The 11,906-nt window shown below is 36.7% G+C and overlaps 2 protein-coding genes across 9 annotated transcripts in view; one reads left to right on the forward strand and one right to left on the reverse strand.

Moving 5' to 3' along the window:
• The window catches only part of Usp1 (ubiquitin specific peptidase 1), a 12,429-nt gene extending 3,890 nt beyond the window's left edge, over window positions 1-8,539 (forward strand). For both annotated transcript variants that reach the window (XM_031377911.1, XM_031377912.1), the window contains 7 exons: window positions 432-552; window positions 1,042-1,146; window positions 1,940-2,100; window positions 3,575-4,263; window positions 5,075-5,245; window positions 5,615-5,816; window positions 7,080-8,539. In XM_031377911.1, coding sequence (XP_031233771.1) covers window positions 432-552; window positions 1,042-1,146; window positions 1,940-2,100; window positions 3,575-4,263; window positions 5,075-5,245; window positions 5,615-5,816; window positions 7,080-7,812 — 2,182 coding nt within the window. In that variant the 3' untranslated portion in view covers window positions 7,813-8,539. The remainder of the gene's footprint in view (window positions 1-431; window positions 553-1,041; window positions 1,147-1,939; window positions 2,101-3,574; window positions 4,264-5,074; window positions 5,246-5,614; window positions 5,817-7,079) is intronic.
• Window positions 8,540-10,138: 1,599 nt separating this feature from the next.
• The window catches only part of Dock7 (dedicator of cytokinesis 7), a 206,303-nt gene continuing 204,535 nt past the window's right edge, over window positions 10,139-11,906 (reverse strand). For 6 of the 7 annotated variants that reach the window (XM_031377915.1, XM_031377919.1, XM_031377916.1 and 3 more), the window contains one exon: window positions 10,139-10,582. In XM_031377915.1, the coding sequence (XP_031233775.1) occupies window positions 10,540-10,582 (43 nt within the window). In that variant the 3' untranslated portion in view covers window positions 10,139-10,539. The remainder of the gene's footprint in view (window positions 10,583-11,906) is intronic. The other variant, XM_031377918.1, reaches the window with a different exon arrangement.

The raw sequence follows: 11,906 nt of genomic DNA on the forward strand, positions 1-11,906 counted from the left end.
CCCCCCGCCCCTTTATGGTAGATAAGTGCACAAAAATGTAATTGAGAGTAGATGTATAAAGCTCTTAATGGAACTCCATGGCTTCAGAATGGCTGTCCTATAGGACTGGACAAGGGTTTGTTTGAGTGGCTACTTTAATCTAGCTGCATGATGTTTTTACTTGTGAATTCCTTACAACAAAGCAATTTTTATATTAAAATATAGAGAATAAAAGTGAATATTCCAAATTGCTCTAGCTGGAGTCTATGGTAGGGCAGTCTGTGGGGTAACTAACAGTAGATCTTACTCCGTGCATGTCTGACCAATGGTTCAGGGCTGGGTGTACAGCTCAGTGATCATATCTCTACTGGGAAAATACTAAGTTTAGGGAAGGAGGATTTCTACTGTAAGATGCCACATCTTTATACTTTTTCTTCCCTCTATATTAACAGTGATCAAGTTGTTCCTGCTGCACAGTCCTCACCAGTAAGCTGTGAGAAGAGAGAAAACTTGTTACCATTTGTGGGACTGAATAACCTTGGCAATACTTGTTATCTGAACAGTATTCTTCAGGTAATGTGATGTAATGTTGAATGTTTCTGAAAATTATAGGTTATTGAATGGCTTTGTCCATACTTTCTTCATAAGTTGTAAATAAACCAAAATAGACTCTGTATGATAATACTCAAAACTGCACATTACTTCCTTTGGGTAAGAAAAAAAATAAAGGTAAGATACTGAAATTGGGTAGATTGGTTAAGGAAAAGATGCACAACTTTTCTTTTCACTGCTTGATTCCTGGTGCTATGTCCACTTAAAAACTTATTATTTTGTGTGCTATTAAAATTTTGTTGGTTTTTGTCCTGCTAATCTTAATCTTGCTAATACTGCCTAGGTTCAGAGCTGAGTGCTGCGGAGGGATCAGTGGGCTGTTATTGGTGGGGTAGAGAAGAGGGTCTTATGGTCAGTTTTAGGTAATAGACATTAAACATGCCCTACAGAAGACATTAGTGATTTTAGGTGCATTGTTTCCTCAGTAGTAAAACAATGTCCTTTTTGTAGGTGTTATACTTTTGCCCTGGCTTTAAGACTGGAGTGAAGCACTTATTTAATATTATTTCAAGGAAGAAAGAAGCTCTGAAGGATGACTCTAATCAGAAGGATAAGGTAAAAAGATTAAGAAAATAATTTAAAAAGCAAAATAAAATAGAGAAAAGGCCATGCGTAGTGATGTACACATTTAATTCCAGCACTTGGGAGGCAGCTAAGCCTGGCTTATCTCCATAATTAGTGATTTCTTGGCTAGATAGGGCTACACACTGAAACTCTGTCTCAACAACCCCCACGTCCCCAACACACATGCAACAAGAAACTAATGGGAAGAATTACATTTATTTGTTAAATAATAGGTAATAGAGTCTCAGGAGAGTTTAAGACTATGGTGACTGATTATTTCTGTTAAGTTTTTCAGAACTGTATATTGTCTAGATTATTCATAGCCTTGTGTAGTGTTTTATGCATTGTTAACTAGACTTGTCACTTGTCCCTCACAATCACAAGTGTCTTACTGGATTACCAGGTTATTATTCACTCTATGGTAATTGACATTAAGGTTTTTTTGAGACAGAATTTATTGTCTTACATATACAAGTGAAACTCTACCATTGAGCCATACCCCCTAGCTTCAATTACAAGTAAATAAGTTAAAAGAAAACTGACTAGAAAATCATGTATATATAGAAAGCAACTAAAAAAAAAAAAAAAAAAAAAAAAAAAAAAAAAAAAAAAAAAAAAAAAAAAAAAAACAAAACTGAAGGAAAAAAGTTGACTTGAGTGACTAAGAGAATTTTTGCTGTACTGAAATTAAATTTAGAAATGCTGTATTGTTCAGTGAGACCAAGAAGGAAAGAGGCACTTATTTACTGTTTGTAAATTATGTTTTGTTTTTTTTTCTTGATAGGGAAGCTGCAAAGAAGACCCTTTGGCAAGTTACGAGCTTATATGCAGTTTACAGTCCTTAATAATTTCAGTTGAACAGCTTCAGGCTAGTTTTCTCTTAAATCCAGAGAAATATACAGATGAGCTTGCTACACAGCCAAGACGACTGCTTAACACACTCAGGTATAGGCTCTAACACAATTTTACAATTCTTTATCTATTTGTTTCTGTCTTTAGAAGAGGGTGATATAAGAACAAATAGGAATAAATGGCAAGACATTTGTAGCTCCAGCTCACAGCCTTTTATACCCAGAGGCTTTCAAACCAATTTTTAAAATTAAAGGATACTAAATTACATTCAAATTTATATTAGCCTATTTATATTATTTACTCTTAGCATTCCTGAAGTGAAATAATACATTTTCTGTCATAAGACTCATGTTTGATTAGAGCACTGGCCTACATATAGATGATTCACACTTTAACTTATGGGGCATACTGCACTCTTTAAAAAAAAAATACGGCTAGGCAATGGTGGCACACACCTTTAATTCCAGCACTTGGGAGGCAGAGGCAGGCGGATTTCTGAGTTCGAGGCCAGCCTGGTCTACAGAGTGAGTTCCAGGACAGCCAGGGCTACACAGAAACCCTGTCTCGAAAAAAACAAAAACCAAAACCAACCAACCAACCAAAAAAAAAACAATAAAAACCAGCGCTGGGTAGTGGCGCTGGCGTATGCCTTTAATCCCAGGACTTGGGAGGCAGACAGGTTAATCTCTTGTTCCAGGACAGCCAGGGCTACACAGAGAAACCTTGTCTTGAAAAACAAGAAGCAAACAAACAAAAATACAGGTATATGGGCTTCACACCAAATCAGTCTCTAGCGGAAAAGCCCAGGTATTAACAGATTTACTCATTTTTATGATAGGATTCTGAGGATTGAAACCCTAGACTTGTACATGCTAAGGCTCCAAGTGTGTTTCTGATCGTGAATGTAAGTCACAAAAGAAATCAAAAGTTAAAATAAAGTGGTGAAAGCCTGCCACTAAGCATTCTTTTCAAGTTCTCGGTTGGGGAAAATAGCAACCAAACAGTGCTGCAAAGGACAACCTAAAGGAAGTAAGCATGATCTGAAACAGTGTCCTATAGACCGAGTGAGAAGTCCTAAACACGTGGTCCTAAAGAATTTCAGATTACAACTTGTAGATCTGTATACAAAATGTGTCATGCATAAAAACTGCACATTCCAAATACTTGAATGTGCTTAAAAATAAACATGTACACACATGGGAGCCTTTGTGAATGTGCAAGCACACACACACAAACATAATAAAAATTTTTGTGAAGCCTTATAAAGTCTTTTAATTCAGTTTTTGCATAGATGTAGGCACAAGACATTTACCTTTGTTAAAAGTGCTACTGGTATATGGTAAAACACTGTCAGTATTAGTTACTCACAATATGTTGAAGAGGGTGGTGGTATTATATGATAATACCATAAATAATGGTCAAATTTGTTTTTATTTTCAACTGTAAATTTAGGTAAGAGGTTTCAAATTAGTAGAATGCATTTGGATATTTAAAATAGTTAATAGAAAAATTTTCTCTGTTACTAAACAAAACTAGAATTAGCTAAAATGAGCCTTTTTATTCATAGGGAACTCAACCCTATGTATGAAGGATTTCTACAGCATGATGCACAGGAAGTGCTACAGTGTATTCTGGGAAACATTCAAGAAACATGCCAGCTCCTAAAAAAAGAAGAAATTAAAAACTTGGCTGAATTATCCAGCAAGGTTGAAGAAAAATCTCTTCAGAAAGAGGAAATAAGTGGAATTAACAGCACAGAGACTGACAATATAAGGAATTTGGAGGACTTTAAAGAACAACTCCCAAAAGGAAGCTGGAAAAGAAAAAGTGACAGTGAATCGGGTAACATGAAGAAAAAGGTTAAATTGTCCAGGGAGTCCCAGCCATTGGAAGAAAACCAGAGACAAACCAGATCAAAAAGAAAAGCTACTGGAGACACACTAGAGGTCGCTCCTAAAGTCATCCCCAAGTGTGCTTCTGACAGTGAGAGTGCAAAGCCCTCACAGAAGAAATCAAAAGTTAAAATTAACTGGTTAAAGCCATCCACTAAGCAACCCAGCATTCTTTCCAAGTTTTGTAGTCTTGGGAAAATAACAACCAACCAGCGCTCCAAAGGACAACCTAAAGAAAACGAGGGTGATGTTGAAGAGGACTTGGAGAAGTATGGAAGCGACAACACAGTTAATGGTGGACCTGAATCTCCAGGAAGAAGCGGCACACCTGTGGATAGTAGTGAGGCTCAGTCCATAAACAAGGGTCAGTGTAGTCACTTGGTTGACTTGTGAGGCTATTAGGGTTACAGAAGTAGACAAGGTTTAAGATCTTGTTTTATATATATACAAGTATGCTGTCACTGTCTTCAGACGCACCAGAAGAGGGCACTAGATCCAATTACTGATGGTTGTCAGCCACCATGTGGTTGCTGGGAATTGAACTCATGACCTTTTGAAGTACAGCTGGTGCTCTTCCAACCGCTGTGCCATCTCTCCAGCCCCTAAGATTTTGTTTTGAGAAGCTAATTTACCACAGCATTGTACTTGAGTTTGTGAGCATGCATTATGTAGTGCTATTGTTATTAGGGTAATTTTATTTGATGGTTTCTAAACTTGGGCAATTCGAAACATTTTTAATGGGAAAGTTGTGTTTTTTCCCGCCTTTTGTCTATGCAGTATGACATGAACTCAAGGGAAACTGATTTCAGTGAATCTTAGACCTGGGATATCATTGTTTTGCTTGGTTTTGTTTACATGTGTATTCATTCATCTTAGGGAAATCTGTAGTTAATGTGGTTGCTGGTTGCTCCAAAAGCTTTGTTTCTCTGGGGTAGTTTTATAAGGACATGTCTTTAGGGAGCACGTTAAAGACACAGCTGACTATGCTCTAAAGATAGTAATTCATATTTAAAAAATTTTTGGTAGGAAATTTGCATTTCACGAATAATGCACTGCTTAGTAAGCTATGAAAACAGGTGTGTGGTGTTGTGTCCATGATCTACTTTGGTGAATTGATGAACTGGGGCTCTACTGAAAAGCCGCTCTGTATCAACACTTTCCCATTCTCATTTCAGGTGCCGAGCAGATTGGTTTTGAGCTAGTAGAGAAACTGTTTCAAGGTCAGCTAGTATTGAGGACTCGTTGTTTGGAATGTGAAAGCTTAACAGAAAGAAGGGAAGATTTTCAGGATATTAGTGTTCCAGTGCAAGAAGATGAGCTTTCCAAAGTCGAGGAGAGCTCTGAAAGTAAGTGCATGGGGGAGCCTGTGTGAGCGTCCTTCTTGTTCTGAGCACCATTTACTTATGAAATTGTAATGGAAAAAATGAAATACTTTAACATCCGAGACCTTAATATTTTACTAATTGAAGTCATTTTAAATTACTACTTAAGCTACTGTGTTCAATGTAAGTTATAAAAAGCATGGAAGTGTCTTGAGGAATAATGAGACTAGCGACTGACTTGAGACTGGGCTTATCTGGCTTTTGGTGTGTCTGTCTGTCTGTCTGTTTACTTTGGTGGCTAATACTAAGTATTTAGATGTTGGGGATCAGTTATTTGAAACTGAATGGTCAATGTCTGAAAGATATTTATGAGTGAACAATTCTGTTTTACAGTTTCTCCAGAGCCAAAAACAGAAATGAAGACCTTGAGATGGGCAATTTCACAGTTTGCTTCAGTGGAGAGAATTGTAGGAGAGGATAAATATTTCTGTGAGAATTGCCATCATTATACAGAAGCAGAGCGAAGTCTCTTGTTTGATAAAATGCCTGAAGTTATCACTATTCATCTGAAGTGCTTTGCTGCTAGTGGCTTGGAGTGAGTATTGTGAATAAACTGAGGGAGACAGTGGCTTTGTCTACAGAGCTGTGCCAAGTGAAGTAAGCAGGTTCATTAGGCATAAATACATATCTGCTCTTTTGGAGCTGGTAGAGCTCAGTGTGCTTGTCTACCAAAGATAAGGTTTTGAACTACAGCACCAGAAAACCCAGTACAGTTCTCAAATATCTTTTCATATTTATTCTGTAGGTGCTAATATTAGAAGTCTGCTTCAGTGGAACTGACTAAAATGGAGTAATTTTTTCTTTTCAAAATTTATTTCTAAGACAGTGTTTCTCCGTGTGGACCAGGTTGGCCTTGAACTCAAAGCTTCACTTGCCTCTGCTTCCTAAGTGCTGGGATTAAAGGCGTGTGCTACCATGCCCAGCTGAAAAATCCATAATTTATCCCTCCCCTCCTTCCTTCTCTGAGATAGTGTTTCACTGTCATAGACATAGCTGGCCTCCTGTCTCAGACTCAAGCTAGGATTGCATGTGTGAGTCACCATGCCTGACATGGGGGGTGGGGGTCAGGAAGCAAAAATTTCAGTTTTAAAGGAAAGTTAGGAAATCCAACTCATCTCTGAAAACTTTGGGAAATTTTATAGTTGAGGATTTGTCCAAGAGCTTTTAAAAATAGATATAAAAATTAAAAATGGCTGTTTTGAATAATCTGTCTTTTCTGACATGCTATTATATACTTCATGGTTTCTGCATTTATTGACTTGTTTGAAGTTTGAGCCTCCTTGTAGTTCTCACATGTGGTCATCAAAGTGATGTATGGTCTTTTGTTTAGTCATTTAAATATATATTATTTAGACCAAAAATAAAATAACGTATAGAGGATTTTGGCTTCAAATGTTAGGTCTTTTAAAATTAAAAATGCTAATTTCCTAATGTACAAATCTAATAAAAGAATGAAGAAAATGTACTTTGCACTAAAGCACCCAAACATCAGTTAATTTTTTTTTTTTTTTTTTAAAGAGTGCCTCACTGAGTAGCCCTGGATGGCCTGGAATTTGCTATGTAGACCAGGTTGGCCTTGAACTCAAGAGGTCCACCTACCTCTGCCTCTCAAGTGCCAGGACTAAATGTGTGCACTGTTATACCTAGGTTCTATTTTAATATTTTTGTGTATGCATTTTTCTCAAAATTGAAGTCTTATTCTGCTTTTTTTGCTCATAACTAAACATTAAGGACTTATTACTTAGTTTAACATTGTGTGTAAAACAGAATTACAGGAAACCTTTTTTTCCTTTCAAAGGTTTGATTGTTATGGTGGTGGACTTTCCAAGATCAACACTCCTTTACTGACTCCTCTTAAACTGTCACTAGAAGAATGGAGCACAAAGCCGACTAATGACAGCTATGGATTATTTGCTGTTGTGATGCACAGTGGCATTACTATTAGTAGTGGGCACTATACTGCATCAGTTAAAGTCACTGACCTTAACAGTCTAGAACTCGATAAGGGGAATTTTGTGGTTGACCAGATGTGTGAAATAGGTAAGCCAGAGCCACTGAATGAGGAGGAAGCAAGGGGGATGGCTGAAAATTATGATGATGAAGTATCGATTAGAGTTGGTGGAAATGCCCAGCCAAGTAAAGTTTTGAACAAAAAAAATGTAGAAGGTATTGGACTTCTTGGAGGACAAAAGAGCAAAGCAGATTATGAGCTGTACAACAAAGTGTCTAATCCTGATAAGGTGGCTGGGACACCATTCACTGACAATAGAAATTCTGAAACTAATGATACTAATGGGACCCACGAATCTGACAGGAACAAGGAATCCAGTGACCAAACAGGCATTAACATGAATGGACTTGAGAACAAAATTTCCTATGTAGTGCAAAGTTTAAAGGAGTACGAGGGGAAGTGGTTGCTTTTTGATGATTCTGAAGTAAAAGTTACAGAAGAGAAAGACTTTCTGAATTCTCTTTCCCCTTCTACATCTCCTACATCTACTCCCTACTTGCTATTTTATAAGAAATTATAGTGAGTATATTTTCCCTGTAAATATTAAACAGACCTGGACAGACATTGGTAAAGTTATTACATCTAAGAGTCTTTAGTTTATCTTTTGAAGCTATTGGATATTATTGGTCTCTCTAGGCTTTTATATAAATAGTGAGATTTTAAATACTGAAAACCATGTTAATTTTTAGAATCATTTTCCTTAGTAGAGACTAGTGATGGATAAGCTGGGAACAAACTTGTGTAGATTCTAAATGATCCAAAATGGAAGCTTGAAAGAGTTAACACTTTGGATTTACATGATCTTTTGTGTTTGCTTTTTAAAATAAAGTGCTTGTATTTGTATTCTCCATATTTTGGAGTAATTATCTACTTGATGTTTATAGGTCTGGCTTTTTCACCCAAGAAACAATCTCATTCAGTATATTTAGTTTTATAATAGTCATGAAGCCAAATCTTTGGACTGTATCAGAGGCACAAGGTCTAGAATATGTATATTCACAATGGTGTATATTTTGTGCCTTGAATAACTTTAGAAAGTGTCTCAGAAAATCTGGCAATCCCCTCTATCTTCATAAGAATTTTATATGTATTTATGAAGATGACTCTAGTCAGTCTTTTTGGCATGACTAATTTGTATCTCTTCATACTCATTCTGCATGATCTGTACATAGTACATCAACTTAGAGGTGTGACCTTTAACTTTTTTTAAAAACTGGGAGGTCAATAAAATTTAAACTGTTTAACAACCATGTGTACAAATGTGTGATTTTTTTTAAATGTATATTTTAAGCAAAGTGGAGTTATTAATAAATTACCTTTAATACTCAGCAGTAGAGCAGAGGTGAAAAACTTTCAGAGGAGAACCTACTTTAATACATCCTTACTTAATTTTAAGTCATGTTATAGAACTTATCAAGGGGCATTCAGCTGAATAAATATACAAATGCTACTGGAGTAATATTCCATTTCAGTGGAAAGGTTGCTTATTAACATTTCTTCACAGACAGTGTGGTGGGAATTAGATAATGCGTCTTTGTACCTTCCCTTTAGAATCACTAGTAGAACTTTTAAAAATAACCATCCTAGCCATGCGTGGTGGTGCACGCCTTTAATCCCAGCACTTGGGAGGCAGAGGCAGGCAGATTTCTGAGTTTGAGGGCAGCCTGGACTAGAGTGAGTTCCAGGACAGCCAGGGCTACACAGAGAAACCCTGTCTCAAAAAAACCAAAAAAAAAAGCCCAAAAAACAAAAAAAAAACCACCCTGTGCTATTAGAGCTGTAGAGATTCCTGAGGCAAGAAAGGTTATTTTTAGAAAACATTATCAGTAAGTGTAACAAAATGGAGTAAGAAATCTCCATTGCAACTCATGAGAAAATAACCAGTATTGCATAGCTAAATTATACTTACATAACTCTTAAAAGTCCTTCATTCTATCACTGAGATGTCAAACAGTTCAGGTAACCAGATGAGAACCGACAGGTATTCACTCTGTCTTTCCCCTAACGGATACCCCCTTTGCCACCCCACAGCCCACCAAAGGGAGGAAAGAATGCCATTCCAAGTGGCTCTAGAGGTTGTTGCTGTTTTGTAAGCCACAGTATCACCTAAAAGTTTGAGACATTTCAGAGACCATGGATATTCAAGGGGGATTGTGCCAAGAATGAAAAACATTAACTTTTCTGTGTACCTTTTTCATGTTTAAGTTAATTATTTTGATGACAGCAACTAATTTATACTGTAAAGCCATGCAGCTTCTCATTGGTGGATTAAAATCAGTGAAGCCCCAGCTTGGTGTTACCTTAAGTGATATCAAGTAGCCTTAAAGTAGATTTCTAGTTAATGGTTCAATAAGTAAAATGATAAATTTGAGGCACAGAAGTCGGTTCAAACTGTTAACTATACTTTATATATATAAGTATATTTAAAAATATATGTATATACTTATATAGTTGATACTATAAAATGACTCAAAAAGATGAAGCTGGCTGGGCAGTAGTGACACGCCTTTAATCCCAGCACTTGGGAGGCAGAGGCAGGCAGATTTCTGAGTTCAAGGCCAGCTTGGTCTATAGAGTGAGTTCTAGAACAGCCTGTCTCAAAAAACAAAAAAGAAGTGAAACTGCTGTCACTAGCATGTCACTGGCATTAGATTCTGGTATATACCTATTTATATGAATGTTTTATTAAACACTGTTTCTGGTAGTTCTTAACAGGTTTTTGGGGGTGAGGGATATCTGCCACCACTACCTAATTTGGGGTGGTTTGATGCCAGTTTAGAACCAGTTTCTAAACAATTCATTTTTTTCCCACTGTAATAAAGAAAATAAAATCCCACTCATTAAAATTAGTGTAAACATTCACATATTTAATAGTACCTTTAAAATAAGCATTACTACATTTAAAATGGTTCAAAAATGAATGAATCTATAAATGGTAATATAAATTAAAAAATAAGAACTTAAAAGTAAATAAATTTAACATTAGCTATGGTATAAATAATTGTAAATGTGTACTGTACCTTTGAATCATTAAAACTTTTTGTTTTTAAGATGACAGCATGTTACCAGAAGGTTAGAAACCACGGCCACAAGCCTCACATGTAACAGCCTGCATCTGGGAGCACATTCTTCAGAGTAAATCAATGCTATTGCTTCCAGAATGGCATCCAAGTCCTATTTTTCAATAGACCTCACACTCAACGTTGAATACGTGGTTCTTTTCAGATGAACAGAACAAGTGTGCATTTTAGAGCTCCATTTTTCGAAGGCTCATTCGGCTGAAGGAATCTCTGAGGAAAAGACGATATAGTTAAGGACAACAGTGGTTTGTTTTTAATCTTTTAAGGTTTGTTTTGTTTTTCCTGCCATCTTACATACGTTGTCATAGTCTGGCTTCAGATTTATCTATAGATTAGAGGTATGTGATAGCAGCCACTTTACCAGGCCTATTGATTACTTGTCCTCTAACTGCCATGGGAGAGATTTGTGGAGTATTCGAGATTACTATGGTAAGAAGCAAGTACTTCTCTAATCATAAATTTGGAATCAAGTGGTTCTGAAACTAAAAAATACTTAATATGGGATTATATATTGCTATTTACCATATTTGAAATTAAATGAACACTTTAAGTTTTTTTACAAAGTAATTGTTACATTTTATTACAAATAACTTGCAAGGGCCAGGCATTTGTCACTCATCCATCTTTCATTTCAGCACTCAGGAGGCAGAGAGAGGTGGAGCTCTGAGTTTGAGGCCATCTTGGGCCAAAACAAAATGCAGAAACGTTCCAAAAGAGTAGCACTCGTTTATAATGTCTAATTTAATAATGGAAGGTCTAAATTCCCCAACCGGCTTCTACAGCCAGTCATTTACAGAAGCACATCTTATCCAGTCTCCGGAAAAGTCCATTCTACAGATAAGAGAAGGCAGGGAGATGGACAAAGTCAAGGTCCCAGATCACATCTTGACAATCTAAATCCTAAGAAATTTTTATCTCCTAAATCCTATAGATTTGGGAATTTTATTCATGAAATGTGTTCATAGATTTTTCCTTCTTTATGAACTGGTTTCTTTTGCTCATCCTTTCTGATAGTTAAAATAAGTGCCTGGAAATTTAGGAAAGGTTGAAACAGTTATAAAGAGAATGACATTTAGCTTTGCATTTTAAAGACTGCGCTTTTGGTTCCAGGGGAAGGTTTTGAAAGCTGGATACTACTCATCAAGAGAAGGAATAGTTAAGCTGGAGCCATGGCTTAGTGGTTAAGAGTGCTTACTGCCCTTGTAGAGGGACCCAGATTAGTTCCCTAATCAGGGAACTTCCATCAGGTGGCTTACAACCTTCTGTAACTCCAGTTCCAGATCTGATGCCCTCTAGTCTGCAAGGGCATCTTCATACATATTCGGTGCACAGAAACTTCTGCAGTTAAACAGCTGAATGCATGTCCAGCATGCACCAAGCCCTGGTTAGTCTCAGCACTGTGTACATAATCCTTGTAATGAAAGCACTTTGGAGGAGGAAGCAGGAGGAGCAGAAGTTCCAGGTCATTCTTTTAAATTCAAGGCCAGACTGAGCTACAGGAGAGACCTTGTTTCAAAAAGGATATATTTTGTTT

This window comes from Mastomys coucha, unplaced genomic scaffold (assembly GCF_008632895.1).
Source record: "Mastomys coucha isolate ucsf_1 unplaced genomic scaffold, UCSF_Mcou_1 pScaffold18, whole genome shotgun sequence".
In the NCBI taxonomy this organism is placed as follows: Eukaryota; Metazoa; Chordata; class Mammalia; order Rodentia; family Muridae; genus Mastomys; species Mastomys coucha.